Source organism: Eretmochelys imbricata, chromosome 11 (assembly GCF_965152235.1).
Source record: "Eretmochelys imbricata isolate rEreImb1 chromosome 11, rEreImb1.hap1, whole genome shotgun sequence".
Lineage (NCBI taxonomy): Eukaryota > Metazoa > Chordata > Testudines > Cheloniidae > Eretmochelys > Eretmochelys imbricata.
This window is the reverse complement of record NC_135582.1, coordinates 43,219,092-43,238,097: the sequence shown is the minus strand read 5'-3', so window position 1 is coordinate 43,238,097 and position 19,006 is coordinate 43,219,092. Positions and strand designations below refer to the sequence as shown.

Genomic DNA, 19,006 nt, shown 5'->3' with positions numbered 1-19,006 from the left:
GCTCCCCGGCGTCACAGTACCACTCTCCACCATCACGGCACCGATCTCTAGCTTTGCGGTACCGCTCTCCATCGTCTCATCAATGTGACTCTGCGCAGACCCACTCTGCACCACTGTGGCCATCGCGTTCCGCCTCTTGTTCTTCAGAGTCAGAGGCAGGGTCGAGTTTCTCAGACTGCCGCCACTTGGATCACAGCTGCCTGGACTCGGGCTGGACACTGGCAGACACAGGAGCAAGGTTCTGCTCAAGGGTCCACTCAATGGCCCTTTTGGATGCCCTGGGCATACCACCAGGCCCAGGGTGCTCCATCTGGGGCTTCTCGTTCAGCCCCGTCTGAGCCATGAGTGCAAGAGGCCACCACCAGCTGTCCTGCTCCTGGAAGCATGGAGACTGTGGTGTCGTCCTTCCCGGCTCCAGGCCCTCCTCTAGGTCCAGTTCCTGGTCCGGACACCGAGGTCGCGGGCTTAGGGCTCCAGATGATCCTCTTCCTCCCGTGGCGGCCTCCTCATCCTCACCCGATGAGGCGGTGGCGGGAACTGCTATATCGGGTCCCCCTCCAATAGACTTCCATGCCCACCGGGACCTTTTGCGCAGAGTGGCGTGGAATATGAACCTCCAAGCAGAGGAGGTTATAGAGGTGGAGGACCCTGTGGTTGACATTTTGTCCGCAGAGGCTCCATCTAGGGTGGGCCTACCACTCATCCGGACCATTCAGACCACGGCCAGAACAATCTGGCAAATGCCCGCGTCCATTCCCCCGACTGCTAAAGGGGTTGAGCAGAAGTATTTCGTCCCCTACAAGGAATATGACTGTCTCTACAGTCACCCACAGCCTTGTTCACTGGTGGTGGCCTCAGTGAATGAGGAGTGGCATGGTCAGCAAGCCCCAGTGCCCAAGTCAAAAGAGGCCAAGCACCTCTATCTGTTTGGGTGCAAAGTCTGTTCCTCGGGGGGTCTTCAGCTCCAGATCGTGAACCAGCAGGCGCTCCTGAGCCGATACAATATTAACTCTTTGAACTCCATGATGAAGTTCAAGGAGCTGGTACCTCCGGAGTCCAGAGAAGAGTTTGGGGCCCTGGTGGAAGAAGGCAAAAGGGTGGCGTGGACCTCATTGCAGGCCTCCTTCGACACCACAGACTCTGCCGCTCGGACCCTCTCTTCAGGGATCGCAATGAGGTGTATCTCTTGGCTGCAAGCTTCTGGGTTACCACCGGAGCTTCAGCAAATGTTGCAGGATCTCCCCTTTGATGGAGAGGGCATGTTTTTGGACAAGACAGACTCAAGGCTTCAGAGCCTCAAAGACTCAAGGGCCATAATGAGGTCGCTGGGCATGCACACGCCGGCTACCCAGCGGAAGCCCTTTAAACCTCAGCCTCAGCGCTCCTATCCCCCTTCTTGGCCAAGGCAGGATTTTTATAGGAGATGGGGTTGTAATGGCAGGAGGAAGCCGTCCAACCACCAATCCAGGCAGGGCCAGGGCCCTTCCAAGCCCTCAGCAGGTTCTAAGCAAAACTTTTGAAGGGACGCCAGAGGATGATGTACTGGACCTCGTTCCGGATCCTACCCCACCCTTCTTGAATCGTTTATCTCGTTTCCACCGTGCTTGGTCCCTCATAACCACAGACCATTGGGTTCTTCACATGGTGGAAAGGGGATACTCTCTCCAATTTTCTTTCTCCCCACCCTCCCTCCCTGTCCCTCTTCAGGGACCCCCTCACAAGCAAGCAACTCCTCATTCAGAAGGTTCAGATACTCCTTGCCATGGGGGCAATCGAGAGGGTTCTAAGGGAGCTAAGGGGCAGGGGGGTTTCCTCCCGTTATTTCCTAATCCCCCAAGGCAAAGGGCGGGCTTCAGCCTATCCTGGACCTGCACGGACTCAACAAATTCATGGTAAAGTTGAAGTTTCGCATGGTCTCCTTGGGCACCATTATACCTTCCCTGGAGACTGGTACGCCACCATCAACATGAAGGACGCATATTTCCACATAGCGATCCATCCAGCATACAGACGTTTCATCCTCTTCATGGTCAATCGCAAACACTAACCGTTCACGGTCCTTCCATTCGGCCTCTCTACGGCCCCCCAGGTGTTCACCAAATGTATGGCCGTCCTTCGTCGACGACGGATACAGGTATACCCGTATCTCAACGACTGGCTCATCCGAGGTCGTACCAAAGAACAGGTACAGTCCCACCTTCAATTGGTCACGGACACGTTTTGTCGAGTAGGCCTCCTTCTCAACGTAGCGAAGTCGACGCTAGAACCGACCCAGAGAATAAAATTCATCGGGGTGGTCCTGGACTCCATGCGAGCGCGAGCCCTCCTGCTGGACGCTCGTTTCCAAGCTTTGGCAAGCCTTATCCAGAGCCTTCAAAGCTTCCCACCTCGATGGCAAGAACATGCTTGAGTGTTCTAGGACACATGACTTCCTGCACATATGTGACTAGGCATGCCAGACTACAGCTCTGCCTGCTTCAAGCCTGGCTGGCATCAGTCTATCGCCCAGGTCGAGACAGCCTGAACCTGGTGGTCACCATCCCGAAGAGGGTCCTGGCCTCCCTCCACTGGTGGCTAGACCCCAAGACAGTATGCAAAGGAGTCCCCTTCCTCAGCCCTCCTTGTCCCTCATCACGGACACATCAGCCCTGGGATGGGGTGTCCTTCTCAGGGACATCAGATGCAGGGACTATAGGCCCCATCCGAGCTCTCTCTCATCAACGTGTGGGAGCTGATGGCAGTACGTCTGGGTTGTCAGGCCTTCCAGGAGCGGTTGCATGGTCATTGTGTGGCAGTCCTCACAGACAACGCCACAGCCATGTTCTACATCAATAAGCAAGGGGCTGCTCATTCCTCCCTTCTGTCAGGAGGCCATTCGATTGTGGGAGTCCTGCATAGCCCACTCCATTCACCTAGTGGCGTCTTTTCTCCCAGGAGTCCAGAACATGTTGGCGGACCACCACGAGTGGCCATTTCATTTGGATGTCATCCACTCCATCTTCCTAAAGTAGGGGTTTCCTCAGGTCGACCTGTTTGCCTCTTGGAGCAATCGGAAATGCCTGGCGTTTTGCTCCCTCCAAGGTTGCTCCCCAGGCTCTCACAGATACCTTCCTATTCCCGTGGACGAGCCGATTGTTTTACGCCTTTCTGCCGTTTCCCCTGGCACATAAAGTACTGCTCAAGGTGCGCAGGGACAGGACGCTGCCGTTTCTGATCACCGCAGCGTGGCCCAGGCAACATTGGTATACCACACTGTTGGAGATCTCTGTGGATGCCCAGTGCCGCTGCCCCTTTTTCCAGACCTGATCACTCAGGATCACGGCCGCCTCTGTCACCCCGACCTATGATCCCTCCACCTCACGGTGTGGATGCTGCATGGCCGAGCCATTCAGAACTCCTCTGTTCTCATTTGGTGCAGCAAGTTCTGTTGGGTAGCAGGAAACCTTCCACTAGGGCCACATATATGGCGAAGTGGAAGCAATTCTCATGCTCGTGCACTCACCGTGGCACGCCCCCACCTCCAAGCATCCATGTCTCTCATTTTGGACTATCTCCTGAGGCTGAAACAGCAGGGCTTGGAGATATCATCCATCAGAGTTCACCTGGCAGCCATCTCGGCTTTCCACCTGGGAGCGAATGGCCAATCTGTCTTTGCCAACCCCATGGTCTGTAGGTTCCTTAAGGGCCTGGACCATCTCTACCTGCAGGTATGGCAGCCAGTCCCCATGTGGGACCTTAACCTCATCCTTTCCAGGCTTATGGGGCCCCTGTTCAAGCCGTTGGCCACCTGTTCCCTCCTATACCTCTCTTGGAAAACGGCTTTCCTCATTGCTATCCCGTCAACGAGGCATGTCTCCGAACTTAGGGCTCTTACCTCGGAACCACCGTACACAATCTTCCAAAAGGATAAGGTGCAGCTGCGACCTCACCCTGCCTTTCTTCCCAAGGTGGTATCGACCTTCCATATCAACCAGAACATTTTCCTCCTGGTTTTTTGTACAAAACCGCACGCCAGTAGTCAGAAGCAGCGGCTACACTCCCTTGATGTTCATAGGGCCCTTGCCTTCTACACAGAGTGTACGAAGCCATTCAAGAAAACGACCCAGCTCTTCGTTGCGGTGGCGGACCGGATGAAGGGCCTCCCAGTCTCCTCTCAGCGGATGTCTTCTTGGATCGCATCGTGTATCCATGTTTGCTATAATCTGGCCGGTGTTCCAACCCCACCCCTCACCGCTCTCTCCACAAGGACTCAGGGGCTTCCCTGGCCCAGGTGCCAATCCAGGAGATCTGCAGAGCCACTACTTGGTCTTCAGTACATACGTTTGCTTCACACTATGCCATCGTCCGACAAGCCAGAGATGATGCAGCGTTTGGTAGAGTGGTCCTGCAATCCACAGTACTTCACTCCGACCCCACTGCCTAGGTAAGGCTTGGGAGTCACCTAATTGGAATTGATATGAGCAAGCACTAGAAGAAGAAAAGACGGTTACTTAACCTTTGTAACTTGTTCTTCGAGTGTGTTGCTCATATCCATTTCAAACTCGCACTTCTTCCCCTCTGTCAGAGTAGCCGGCAAGAAGGAACTGAGGGGGTGCTAGGTCGGCTGGGGTATATATCCAGCATCATGAAGGCGCCACTCCAGGGGGCTCCACAGCTGACCCACCGGGTGTTGCTAGAGTAAAAATTCTCCGACGGCCATGCACGCAGTGCGCACGCACCTAATTGGAATGGATATGAGCAACACATCTCGAAGAACAACAGTTACAAAGGTGAGTGTCTTTTTCTCTGTTCTCTTCTTTTTCCACTCTCCTTCCTCCTGCTGTTCCTCCCCACACTCAATCTAAGAATCTGGTTTCATGTGTTGCTACCACAGCTGCTTAAAAAAAAAAAAAAAAAACAAGTTGCATGTTAGATCATACACTTTACACTTGGTATTTACTTATTACATGATTTTTTGTAAACTTTCTCATACCTACCTTCCTAGACAAACTGTGAAATTATAATATTGTGAGCTCACTGGTTGTTGTAGGAAACATTCCCTACTGTAAAGGTAGGACTCCTGACTTCATTAGCTGACTGTGAAGAAGGCTCTGTTTACATGCTTTTGTTTAATACTAAACATTAAGCAAGGATGTTAAGAAATGCATGGCTGTTGGAATCAGGTTTTGTTAAGTGTTATAATATGGTAATGGCTTTGACATATTAAAATCTGTCTTAAGCAGTCTACAACAGTTGTGTGTAAGACCGATATATGTAGGTGTATTTCCCTAATACTCAAAGACTTCAATGAAATAAGAGATTTGTATTGTAATATTTTGTCCTTTTCAATTTAATTTTCAGAGTTTTATCCCTCTATAATTACAGTTTTTACTAGCATTTAAATTGTGTTACTGAGATCTAAATTACTTTAGACATTTACATTAATCATAACCAATTTGTTATGATGTAACATTAAATCCTTGTACTTGCACATGAAAGCTTTAAACATTGGAGTTTGTTACACAATAGGTGGAGCTGTTATAAGATCCTGTTTTTAGTTGCATACAACTTTGCCAACTTTTAAGCATTTATGCTGAAATTTTTTTATGCATAGTGTCTCCTCAGGCTGAATATTTTTTGAAAGTTTCAGCCCAAACAGTTCAGCCCTTTGCCAGAATTATTTTTAATTAATAAAAACTTACTTTTCACTTATTTTTTCATATTCTTGGAATCTTCTTTTGAGACCTCTAGTGTGCCCCTATGCTTCAGTTCAGGGGCTTGAAATTTGGCAGGGGAGTGGTCTCTGTACCAAGAATGTGCCTTTTGTTTTCCCTTTGAAAATCCACCCAAATTTGGCTGCTATAAGCTTTTGAAAAATTGCAGTTCACACATGCTCAGACTTCTTGGTTGAGCTGCTAAAAATCTCCAGGCTATGGTGCGGCTGGGCACTGGAACTGATAGCAGGGGAAAGGTGTCTCTCCTGTGCTTTCAATGGCACTCCCACCCACCCACCCTGGGGGAAGAGCCCAGGGAGGAGAAAGCTATCTGACTTGAATGCAGAGAGGATAAGAACTGGGCAAGGAACGGAGTAGATTGGAACAAGGAGTCTGAGACTGGGACTGAAGTAAGGCATGAAAGAAAATCTGACTAGGAGTTGGGAGTCTGAGACTGGAACAAGGAGCCAGGGAGTGGGGTGGAGGTAAGAGAGACAAACTAGATGAGGAGTCTGGGGAAAATAATTGGGATTAGAAAACCAGTGCGGGCGGGAAGGACTGGAGGCCAAGGAGGAGCAGAGTGACTGACTGAGGATCTGGGAGATGAAACAGACTGTCTGGTCCAGGAAACTGGGGTTGGGATGAGAAGCCAGAGGAGTGGAGGCTGAGACTGGTGAGGTAAGGAGAATGAGGCTGGGATGATGAGATGGGTGGGGAAGAGACTAGACAGGGACTGGTTAGAGGGAACAGAGCAGGAGTCAAGCTGAAAAGAATGTGCAGAAGCCTGTGCCCACTAGATCACACTCCCCTCTAGACCCTGGAATGGAACCCAAGATGCCTGAATCTCCCCATTCCTTTTCTGTCACCAAATATATGTGAACCCCCCTGTCAGTGTGTCCTACCACTCTGGTGCTGATCCGTGTAGAGGACGACAACCTTCTACGGCTACCATTTACAACATTAGCTCAAGTTGCAGAGATCAGTGGAGTGGCTTTAAAGATTCCATCCCTGCCGGTGAACCTCATGAGTGTCAGTATGATGCCATATAATGGAATTTATTTTTATAACTTGTGTTCTTAAAGACCTAGTCAATTATATTTTTTTAAAAAAACACATTAAAATTAATATTTTAATAATATAATAACTTCCTCAGAAGTTAGGAAATGCCAGAATTAAGGTTGTCTGTCCAACTTTAATTTTCTCCCTTGTGATAGCCTTATTACATGATCACATATAGTTTTGTCCAGAGGACCCCCTGCCTCATTCAGTGTGCAGGTTAAATGATGCCCAGCTAATGAGAAGTATTAAATATTTTATTTCCTCCTCATTGTTCAGTTAGTGTCCCCATGCCTTTACTGCATGGTATTGAAACTCTCCTGTGAAGACAAAATTATTAATTTGCCCCGGGGGCCTTTCTGTGGCGCTCATCACTATAGTATCTGCGTACATCACAAACATTAATGTATCTTCGTAACGCTTGTGAGAGATGAGAGGGTAGTGATATCCCCATTTTAAGGATGGGAAGCTTGGAGATTAGTGGACACTTCTGACCTTAACTTTCAGTGCTCAACTTGAACTGACTAGGATCTGATTTTTCAGAGAATTTAACAGCTCATATGATGAGAGTACAGCTCTGACTTCAGTTGCAGCTGTGAGTGCTCAGTCTTCTTGCAAATCAGATTCCAATCTGGATCTCAAGTTGGGCATACAGAAAATAAAGAACACACAATGAGAGACCACCTGTGAAAAGTTGGTTTAAGTGACTTGCCTCACACCATACAGGAACTGTGTGTAGAGGCTGGGATAGAATGCAGTGTTTTCCAGGGCAGCATTCTTAACTGTGAGACCACCCTTTCTCTTCCTGCATCTCCTGTCTCATTCATTACACACCTGGACTCTGATCAGAGGGGCCAGGTGGACCCTGCAACTACTGGCCAGCACATGGGGCTTTCCATCCTGCACATTTCCTCTTGTGCACTCCAGGAACTGAGGGCAGCCTTGTTTCCTGCTTCTCTTGCTTTTCTCGAGTGAGTCCTGCAGGAGGATGCTTCCCTCCAAAACTCATCATTGGATCCTTATCCTGCGAGCCTCCCCAGCCACTCCTAAAATGCCACCTGAGCCAACTGCACAACATCCAGCTAGTCTGCCTCCAAACCTTGCCCAGAGAACATCTGTATGTCCTCGTGCTTTATACTATCCACATCCTCACCTTTGTGTCCTGCCCTGACGCCAAGTGGCAGGACCTGCTGCCACCAGAGGAGGGTGAGGAACCCTGGTGGGCCAGCCTGTATTCCACTTTGGTCCCACAGCCTGCCAGGCATTTCAGTTGGTGGCTGTGAGCACAGGCATGTACTTGGTGCAGTTCACGAAATCCCCTGATGCCCGTCCCTTCTGCAATGAGAAGAAGACCCTGGTGCACATCTCTGTGGGTACATCAGGTTGCAGCCCCTCTTCTGGCTCCTCCAGAGCCTCTTGCTGAGGTTCTGGCCACATTTTTCCCCACACCTCTTGATCTATGCACACTGCATCTGTGGCCCCACAAAGTTGCAGGATCTCCTCATCAACCTCCTCCTGGTGCTGGCCAAGATGGTCATCCATCATTCCAGGAGGAGGAAGCTAGACAGAGGGGTGCTCTGTGACCATGGGGCCTATTTTTGGTCCCTTTTCCACTCACGTCTTTGGACAGAGTTCCTCTGGGCAGTGTCCACTGACTCCCTAAACTCCTTAGAGGAGCAATGAGTGCTGTCTGGGGTTCTCTGCTTTGTGTCTCTCTCTGGAGCTCTTATTCTTTACCTCTGATGTCACTTCTGTGCCCGTTTTTTTTCATTTGTTGTCCCCAGAAATCCACTGTAGTCTGGGCTCATTGGCTCCTCCCCTGTAGTTGAGGGGTTGGGCCTGTAGTTATCGGCAGACCTAAACCCCTCTACCTCCAGTACTATAAATATTACACACCTTTCAGCTTCTACAAGAGATGAGTCAGGGGTCCTGTGGAAAAAATGGTATGTGAACATGTAAAAATCACAAACTAGTCAACTCAGGTTGAACTGCCTCATCTCTTGCAGAAGCTGCAAGGGGTCCTACAAACAGCTTCCTTCATTGCACAGTTCTGATTCAGTCTGTCTTGTCCATAGAATGATGCAGGGGTCCTGTGGGGAAAAAATGGTATGTGAACATGTAATTAAAGACTATATCATAATGCATATGCACAAGGGTACTGAATTAAGGTTGCATAGGAAACCTTAATTCTGATACTTAACTTTTGAGTGCTTAAGTTTCTGCAATTTTATAATAATGTTCTTGTGTGTAATCTTATATCAAATACGCTCGAATATATAAATGCCTGCCTTGATAGCTTCAAATTTTCAATATCTCTTCCACCCATTGTCTACTTTTCTCTCCCCACAACAAAACTCTGCAAATTCTTACTTTTGGCCTTACCATTAGAGAAATATCAACCCATTGCAAGTTGGTCCTGGTATTTATAAAGAACTTTTATACGGTGACAGTACTCTAAACGTGTGATTAGAAAATGTTCAAGTGTAAGTTTCCCACACTTCTTTACAAATGTGAACTGTATATTCAGTATTTCTGGAAGTGATCAAATGATTAATTTAATGATTTTATTTTTTCTCAGAACCCATAGAACAAGTTACACGTATTATTGAGGCAGACCAGATAGATGGTGAGGCATCGAGTACTGAGCAGCAAGGGGTTGAATTATCTGAAGAGGGTGTTAAAGAAGAAACAACAAATGAAAATGAACCTTCAGTTACAAAAATCGATTCTGCTGTTCCAACTGAACAAAGTGATGAGCCTGTCCTGGAAGCAGAATAAGTACTTCAAGTGCCTTCTGTAGCTAGTTCTTTTAGCTTTGTTCATGCAAGTTGTTACTCTTCAGGTGGGCTTTTCAAAAAAGGTATAATTTAAAATCTCTCTTGAGCTCAGACTGCCTCACTACCACAGTACGTCGAAACTATGTGCACTACTGGATATTGAAAATTAAGCATGTATTCTTTCAGTGAGCTAATGCACTGCAGAATGTGCAGCTGGTTGAAGTCTAACATAATTACAGGTCGCTTTAGTTTAGATTTGTATATTTGAAAACTAAAATTTACCTACAGGTTTATTTTCCATACACTTAATCAAATGCATACTAAGTTTTAGGTTATTGAACATAAGCTGCAGTAATTGGCAACAACTTGTCAAGTGGAGTTTTGGTTTTGTGAACTTTTAGGATTTTTTTTAATGTTTACCCATTAAAATGGATTGAGTGACTTTTAAATATCTAGATGTTTACATGCTAAAATGTCTTTAGGCATTCAGCTTAAGCAGTATGGAAATGTCATAACTGTAACAGCTTAGTCATTGTCTTAACTTTTTTGACAGAATGCATTTAAACATCACTAAGCTGTATGGTAACTCCTTTGGCATTACCTATGTTGCAGATGGGCCAAAGGCACATGATATACAAAATTAGTTTGTGTTTACATACAGTATAGGAAGTCTCTGCACTTGATTGTACTTGAATACTGAGCGTTATTTATACGTGTATAATAATGACGATATATAAGTGAATGTTGTGCCTTTGTGTATTTTGTTAAAGGAAAATAAAGACTATCTAGCAGCAATATTTGCTTTGTATTTTCCAGAACTCATGAGAAAACTTTATGTGCTATATAGCAACTATAACAGTTTATGGAGACTCTTGAAGGAATACGTCAGTTTGCTTTATAAAGAGCATGTACTTTAGTACCTATGTGACTTGTTTGGTAGAATTGAACTGGGTTGGTAATTAACCTAGAAGCTTTTTGTAGAGTTATGTTAGTACATTTCGCTGTTTTCTAAATGTGCCTAATTTTACAATTCCAGGGTTTTTTTTGGTTAACAGCACATTGAATTACTAAGGCCATGTCTACGCTTACCAGGGATCGACGCTGTGGCAATTGATGCAGCGGGGTCGATTTAGAGGGTCTAGTGATGACCTACTAAATCGACCACAGAGTGCTCTCCAGTCGACTCCGGTTCTCCAGCTCCCTGAGAAGGGTAAGGTAGGTCGATGGGAGAGCGTCTCCCATCAATGCAGAGTGGCGTAGACACCACAGTAAGTCGACCTAAGCTACATCTACTCCAGCTACGTTATTCACTTAGCTAGAGTAGCGTAATTTAGGTCAACTTACCCCGGTAGTATAGACAGGGCCTTAGTTGTTTCCACCTAGCTAATTACTGCAGAGCTGCCATTATGTTTTAGAAACAAATAAACAAAACCCTGAAGCACAGTTGAGTGGTTCTGCTGCTGGAGCTGCCCTCCTAAGAGTGGCATGTAAAACAGAAATCCTGGGAGTTGGTGGTCTTTAAAAATTCCATGTACTACTTGCAAAAAGGACTTCAATCCACATTACCCTAAACAATTTCCATATTGGTTAGTTATATTCTACTTGCCTAAAATTATCCTTGGAGTTGTAATTAGTTGCTTTACACTGTTAAGCTGATGTCACATTTCACCCTTGAGGTGGTGATGTTTCATTGGTTTGTGTATGCAGAATGTATGACTATTATGTATTCTCTTATATTAGAAGTCTTATTGACATGTTTGGGATGGCCTGAATAAACCATGTGTGTCTGATACAGAGTAATACAGGTCATGCCAAACAATTGTCAGTCAAATCTCTTCCGCACCATCATGTGCTCTGCATGTGCCTCATTGCACAGAAAAAATATTTTCAAGTATTGTTAAAATATTAATATTTTCATGAGGTAATATCTTTTATGGAACCAGTTACTGTTTGTGGAAGGAGCAAGCTTTTGAGTTCTTCTTCAGGTCTGGGGAAGGTAACTAGAGTGTCCAAATTAAATAGAAGTCGGGACAGATTGTTAGGCATAAGGGGTTCATGCATGCTATAGGAGACAACTTAAAATGAAGTGGACAATTAAGGGTTAGCAGGCAGTAGTGCATATTACAAATTGTTGTGATGAGCCATGCAGACAGTGCCTCTGTTAGGTCCATGTTTTTTAGAGTCCAGCAGAGTTATGAATTTAAATTTCCAGGCTCTCTTTTGAAGATGATGTGCAGGTTTCTTTTGAGGATGAGAACTAAGAGATCAGACATGGAGTGACCGTTTTGTGAAAAGTGTTCACCCACTGGTGATGGGGTGTTTGTCTTTTATGTCTTTTGTCATTTTTATTGTGTGAGTTCATTTGAGAGCTCAGTGATTGTGTGGTTTCACCCACATAGTGGCTGGGGCATTTGATACACTGAATGAGGTACATGTTGTGATAGGCATGTGTAGGACCCATGGCTCCTTAAAGGTGTGTTTTGCCGGGGAGTGATTAATCCTCCTAGCAGTTTTTGTGTCCAGGCTTGCAGGTTTTGTGTCTGTTGTGCTGGTAGGGTTTGGTTCCACTTTGAGTTGGTATGCCCTAGTCTGTAGGGAGCTTGCTTCTGATGATGAACTTGGCAGATTGGTGGGCAGTTGTTTGAAGGCTACAAGAGGAGGTTTGGAAAAGATTTCTTTCAGGAAGTGGTCCCCATCAAGTATGGATTGTAATTATTTGATACCCCATATGGGTTCTAGTTTGGGGTGGTAGGTGACAACTAGGGGTGTGCAGTCAGTGGGTTTTTTATGTATTGAAGCAGGTTCTCCCAGGGTATTTGGGTGGCCCATTCCATGATATAATCTACTTCTCTGGTGGGCGAGTCCTTGTGTGGTGGAGGTGATTTTTAGTGAGTTTAGGTGTGTATCCCAGATTTCCTCTTTGGAGCAAATTCTCAGTGCCTGTCTGTAGATAAAATATCTTGGTGTATCTGGGGTGGTCACTGGATCTATGGCAATTAATGTGGTGATCCATGGGTTTCTTGTATATAGTTGTGTGTAGTGTTCCATTGCTGAAGCTGATTGTGGTGTCCAAGAAGTTAGTGCTAGAGTGGGAGTATTTCAGAGAGTTCATCGGATGGGTGGTGGTTGTTGAAGTTGTGTTGGAAGTCTGAGGGAGTTCAGGTCATCTGTCCAGAGGATTAAAATATCATTGATGTATATTGTTAGTTTTATGGTGCATTTTTCCACTTCATTTTAAGTGGTCTCCTACAGCATGTGAGAACCCCGTATGCTTAACAATCTGTCCCACCTTGTATTTAGTTCGGACACTCTGCTACCCTCTCCAGACCTGAGGAAGAGCTGTATGAAGCTTGAAAGCTTGTTCTGTCCACCAACAGAAGTTTGTCCAATAAAAGATGTCTCACCTACCTTGTCTCTCTCATATCTTGGGGCCAACACGGCTACAACTATGCTGCAAACAACATTTTTCATGTCTTTTTGTCTGCAAAACCAGTTTCTGTTGAGTCCAGTTGTACACCAATTGACAGAACAAGGTGTAATGGTCTCAAGTTGCAGTTGGAGAGGTTTAGGTTTGATATTAGGAAAGACTTTTTCACTAGGAGGGTGGTGAAGCACTGGAATGCATTACCTAGGGAGGTGGTGGAATCTCCTTCCTTTGAGGTTTTTAAGGTCAAGCTTGACAAAGGATGTTTTAGTTGGGGATTGGTCCTGCTTTGAGCAGGGGGTTGGACTAGATGACCTCCTGAGGTCCCTTCCAACCCTGATATTCTATGACCCCAGGAGGATAGATTAAATTATCTCAAAAAACAGTCTACTTTTCTGGTAAACATGATTTTAGGTTTCATATCTTAACAAGTGAGAGACAGAAGTAGTTTCATTTGAAAGCTGGTCATCTTCAGTTTTCAATAGTATGCAATTTTTTTACCTTCATGGTTAAAAGATCTCAAACTTGAACTTGAAGCCCCATATTTGGGAGAAATGGGAAATATTTTTATGGAACATGTTAATTGCAGCCACCTTAAGATGCTCATGGATTGTTAGAAGTATGCCCAGTGGGCAGAGTGCAGATGAGGTCATCAAAAGAACATAATAAATTCAATGTTTGTTATGTGACTGGCTTCACATTGTTTCACTAGCACGTGTACACAATATGCAGATATTGATTTAGTCCATGCTGGTATCCAAAATGTGCTCCCAAAAAAGACACACTGTCTCTGTCTTAAGAATGTACGGTCTCAGACCAGAGGGTGGAGAAAAGGGATACAGTATCCAAGCAAAGTGCTAAGGGGGATACACATACATCTTACTAGTAAAATGTTCAACACGCTAAATTTCCCATCCTAAAATATCAATTTTTTGTAAAGTGTTATGGGAACCATTTGGCTGAAAGTGAACTAAAAATGCAAGAGTGTTATCTTGGAAGAAGTACATACCTATAACTGCAGCATTACTTTGTATTTCAGTGGCTTGTATATGCAAAGTTTACTTTTCAGAAAGGAATCTCAAGGCATTATAACAAATTAACTAACCAAGTTGAGACCATACATTTTCTCTAGCCTCCTTTAGCACTGTTACGGGTAAGGTTTTGTTTGCACTTTGGTTACAGGTCTCACGAGTGGAATGGCCAACAGGTGAATGGTGTTAGTGTTTCAGAAGTTAAAATTACATGAGTTTAGGTCCCTGCATGCAAAGTACTTAGTTCCTTTGAGAATTGCCTCTTGCAGGTGCATGTTCTCATGGAGCACTTATCGTGTGTCCTAGAACCATTTGAAAAATAGTAATTGTTAGGGCTGCATGCACAGCCAGTCCATTGAACTGAAGGTTGGAGGTATATTTATAAAAAGTAGAGTTGGTTGAAATTTATCATTTTAATTTTTTTGAAGAAAAATGGCTTTTTCATCAAAACTGGTATTTGCAAGGGAAATACCAATTTTTAATTAAAGTTTTTGGGTTTTCATTGAAAAAACAAGCTCAAACATTGCTTTTGGCTGTTTGAAAACTTTTAAGAAAAAATTCAATACCAAAAAGTAATTAGGCCACAGTCCTTATTGCTGTGGTGTTCTGATGTAAATTTCAGGTGTCAAAAAAAACACAGCTACCTCTCCTTCAATGTGTTTGGCTCTGTACCCCCTTCATTTTGTAATTTAAATATTTTATTTCATAAAAAATATAATTTCAGTTGCTGCCATCATGCAGTTATTTCTGATCTCTATAAAATGGGAATCCTGAAAGAAAATCGGAACTCATTCATGTGTTTAAAGTTAAAAAATAACTTATAAGGAGGAGTTATTTTATCTTACAGGGATAAAAGAGGGGCCCTGTGGGTATATCTACGCTGCAATTAAACACCTGCAGCTGACTTGGGCTGCAAGGTTGTAAAGTTGTGGCGTAGACATTCGGGCTCAGGCTGGAGCTCAGGTTCCTGAGACCCTCTCCCTTCATGGAGTCTCAGAACCCAGGCTCCAGGCTGAGCCCGAACATCTACATTGCAAGTCTCATGAGCCCGAGTCAGCTGCATGTGTTTAATTACAGTGTAGACATATCCTGTGTCGTCTTAGTACTGTACGTTACCCGTGTACCAGTGGCATCACCTCTGAATAATTTGCGCAGTCATTCCTTCATGCTGCCAGCAAAAGTGCCTGGGAAGTGTTTGCAGCAGAAGGAGGCTGCAGGGAGAGAGTCTGAAGCGACGCTCTGGGAGCAGAGAGAAAGGGAGGAGAAAACCCAAGAGGGAGAATAAGCACTGGGGTTCTAGCCCTGGAAGAAGGGTCAACCCAAAAGAGTTGTAGTGAAAGATAACCTGAGAGGGCAAGGTAGGAAGAAGCACAGGGAAACAGCAGTAAGAGGCAGGACTGTGTGCAGACATTGCTTGCTTGTTATAGGGTCCCTGGAATGGAACCCAGTGTAGCAGGCAGGGGGTTCCCCTAGCAGGCACAGGAGCATTGGAAATACCACCAGACAGCTGGTCTGGAAAGTGTGTTACCCCAGAAGGGGAGGACTGTACAGTGACCTGGCCATAGGGCCAAGTCATGAAGAGGGAACACCCCGAATTAAGAAGAGAGCAAGAGAGGCCCCATGATCAAACGCATTTTAAAAATGCTATACGCTATACAGGTGGTGTTGTCTAATTGACCCCATGTTTAGACAATGAAAATAGATAGCAACAGCAAAGTGGCAATAAATGGCCTACTACTGTGAACAAATGGAGCAAATACGTGACATGTTCTGAACGTACACAGGTTTTACTTTGAACGTTTTTGATGCATTTTTCTGTCTCATTCTCTGGAACAGATGTAACATCTTCTGGTTTCTTAGGTGCTGGTTCAGTAATCAGCACACTAGATGCTGCTTCCCTGGAAGCCTGAGGCACGGCTGCAATGTTCCTTACCTGCACCAGTGGTTTCACCATTTTGGTATCTGGGTCACTGAGATTTATTACTCAGAGATTTATTGTGCTGTGTGTAATTCAACAAAATCCAACGCTGTATGCATTCGGACTTGCAGCGTGCATGTGCAATGCAACGAGTCTTTGCCCCAGCAACAGCAGCTGTCAAGTGTGGGCTTGCCAGAAAATGTATCTGACAATTGTGGCTTCCCCAGAAGCTCTTCATAGCAAGTGTAGGCTTCCCAGAAACTCAGTTTGACAGGCTTATCTTCAAAGAAACTCAATTTGCTGAAAAATTGTGATGATACATGAGTCAAGTGTTGTGAGAGGAGTCTCACAGTCCCCCAAGATCGTTTTGGTGCATTTAAAAAACAAAACAAAAAGCATAGTTTTTATAATGTCTATCAGATGATGGGATAACATGATTTTGGTAATTAATTGATCTTTAAATATTCATGGTAAATAGGCCTAATGGCCTGTGATGGGATGTTAGATGGGGTGGGATCTGAGTTACTACAGAAAATTCTTTCCTGGGTATCTGGCTGGTGAATCTTGGCCATATGCTCAGGGTTTAGCTGATCGCCATATTTGGGGTCGGGAAGGAATTTTCCTCCAGGGCAGATTGGAAGAGGCCCTGGAGGTTTTTCGCCTTCCTCTGTAGCATGGGGCACGGGTCACTTGCTGGAGGATTCTCTGCTCCTTGAAGTCTTTAAACCACAATTTGAGGACTTCAATAGCTCAGACATAGGTGAGAGGTTTTTCGCAGGAGTGGGTGGGTGAGATTCTGTGGCCAGCATTGTGCAGGAGGTCGGACGAGATGATCATAATGGTCCCTTCTGACCTTAGTATCTATGAATACCTACACTAATTAATTTGGGATCTAACTGACCCAAATATCTTTTGAGTGACGTTTTTGCTACACTAAAAGTACAACAGCTATACAGACAAAACCAATACTAACTGGTTGTCCTCATCATAGCTTGAGAATACTTAAAGAAAGAAGAGACAGTGGTTTGACTATCATGTTTTATTTAAATGTTTGTATGTGTTTGGGGTCTTGCTGGTGGGTCTTGCCCACATGCTTAGGGTCTAACTGATCACCATATTTGGGATCAGGAAGGAATTTCCCCCCAGGTCAGATTGGCAGAGACCGCAGGGGGAAGGGGCGTTCACCTTCCTTTGAAGCATGGGGCATGGGTCACTTTCAGCTTGAAACTAATGTAATTGGTGGATTCTCTGTAACTTGAAGTCTTTAAATCATGATTTGAGGACTCCAGTAACTCATCCAGAGGTTATGGGTCTATTACAGGATTGGATAGGTGGTGATCTGTGGCTTGCAATGTGCAGGAGATCAAATTAGATCGGGGTGGGCAAACTACAGGCCTCTGGCAGGATCCAACCCACAAGCCATTTTAAGCTGGCCCGTGAGCTCCCACTGGGGAGCCAGGTGGGGGGCTGCACCACGCGGCTCCTGGAAGCCACGGTATGGCCCTGCTCCGAGGGTCAGGGGTTGCTCAATGCCTGAGCCAGAGAAGGAACATGCCACGGCTTCTGGGAGCCGCTTGAGGTAAGTGCTGCTCAGAGCCTGCACCCCTGAGCCTCTCCCTGCGCCCCAACCCGCTGCCCCAGCCCTGATCCCCCTCCCACTCTCCAAACCCCTCGATTCCATCACAGAGCACCCTCCTGCACCCCACACTCCTCATCCCCAGCCCCACCCCAGAGCCCATACCCCCAGCCAGAACCTGCATCCCTGATCCTCCTCCGAAACCCTCGATCCCAGCCCAGAGCACCCTCCTATACCCCAAACTCCTCATCCTCAACCCTGCCCCAGAGCCTGCAACCCCCAACCAGAGCCCTCTCCCCCTCCCGCACCCCAACCCCAATTCTGTGAGCATTCATGGCCCACCATACAATTTCTATTACCCAATGTGGCCCTCAGGCTAAAAAGTTTGCCCACCCCTGAACTAGATGATCATGATGGTCCCATCTAGCGTTAAAGTCTGCGTCTGAGACAGTGGTTTGCCTATCATGTTTTATTTAAATGTTTGTACTTGTTTGGAGTCCAAGAGACCTCCAAAGAACCTTGGAAGTGTAGTACTTTCATTTTCCCTATTGACTAATATTGAGGGGTCGAACTGATCTCATTTCCTGTTCAGTGACTTTGTTTGCTGCACAAAAACCACAGCAGGTAGGATGATAAAACCAGTGTGGAAAGATTTATTTCATCCTCATTTGAGAATACTTTTAAAGTATGAAGGTGCACAGGTTTGGCATGAAAATTCTTTACACTTTTGTGCACAGTAAGGTCAGATAGACCCCAAAATATTAGGACAGTTTTAAAAAAAAAAATGAAGTTTCTGAAGACTCATGATAAAATTCCTGAGTTGGCAACACTGCGAAACCTAAATCATCTCTGGCTTATATAATAACATTTTATAATCAGGTTCTTTATTCGTATCCAGAAAAAATAAAATACTATTTCTAATCCTAACATGCTTTTTATTCAGCATAAGGCCTGCCACCAGTATAAGACTAGCGTGTTTCAGGTTTACTCCAGAACATACCAAAACAGCAAAGAGATTCTGCAGGGCAGCAAAGAGAATTAATAGACGCTGATACACCTCTCGTTCACATAATGTACTAATATTGACCTAAAATTCCCATCACGTGCATTTCTCTCCTTTTCAAGGCACAGTATTTGAAATAAGAAAACTTCTAATATCTGGCTAGATGATTGTAAGCTCCCATGCTATGCTTGGGAGCATGCTCAGTAAGAAGTCCTTAATATTTTTCCAACCAAACCTTCCCTTTTGTGACATCATTAGGTATTCTCCCTGCCTTGCCAAAAGGCACTGTGGGGTAGTGGCTGCTGTTCTTTGTCTGTTGCTGGAACAACTTTCACAAGGGTGATTGCAACTGGCTGGCTGAAATATATCGAGCAAAATTCTCTAAATAGTCAGGATAAGAGAAAATTTGAGGTTGTAAAAACAGGAGATCTCACAATTTTTAGGGTCTCTCCACATTTTTGTTGCATTATGTAAATTTTAAAGTTAAACTTAAAAACTAAATTTGGTTGTCTCTCATTTTCAAAGAGA

The 19,006-nt window shown here is 45.3% G+C and overlaps 1 protein-coding gene across 3 annotated transcripts in view; it reads left to right on the top strand.

Annotated features, from left to right (window-relative positions):
• Window positions 1–10,321, top strand: part of LNPK (lunapark, ER junction formation factor) — an 85,707-nt gene extending 75,386 nt beyond the window's left edge. For all 3 annotated transcript variants that reach the window (XM_077829824.1, XM_077829825.1, XM_077829823.1), the window contains one exon: window positions 9,328–10,321. In XM_077829824.1, coding sequence (XP_077685950.1) covers window positions 9,328–9,527 — 200 coding nt within the window. In that variant the 3' untranslated portion in view covers window positions 9,528–10,321. The remainder of the gene's footprint in view (window positions 1–9,327) is intronic.
• Window positions 10,322–19,006: the final 8,685 nt, after the last annotated feature.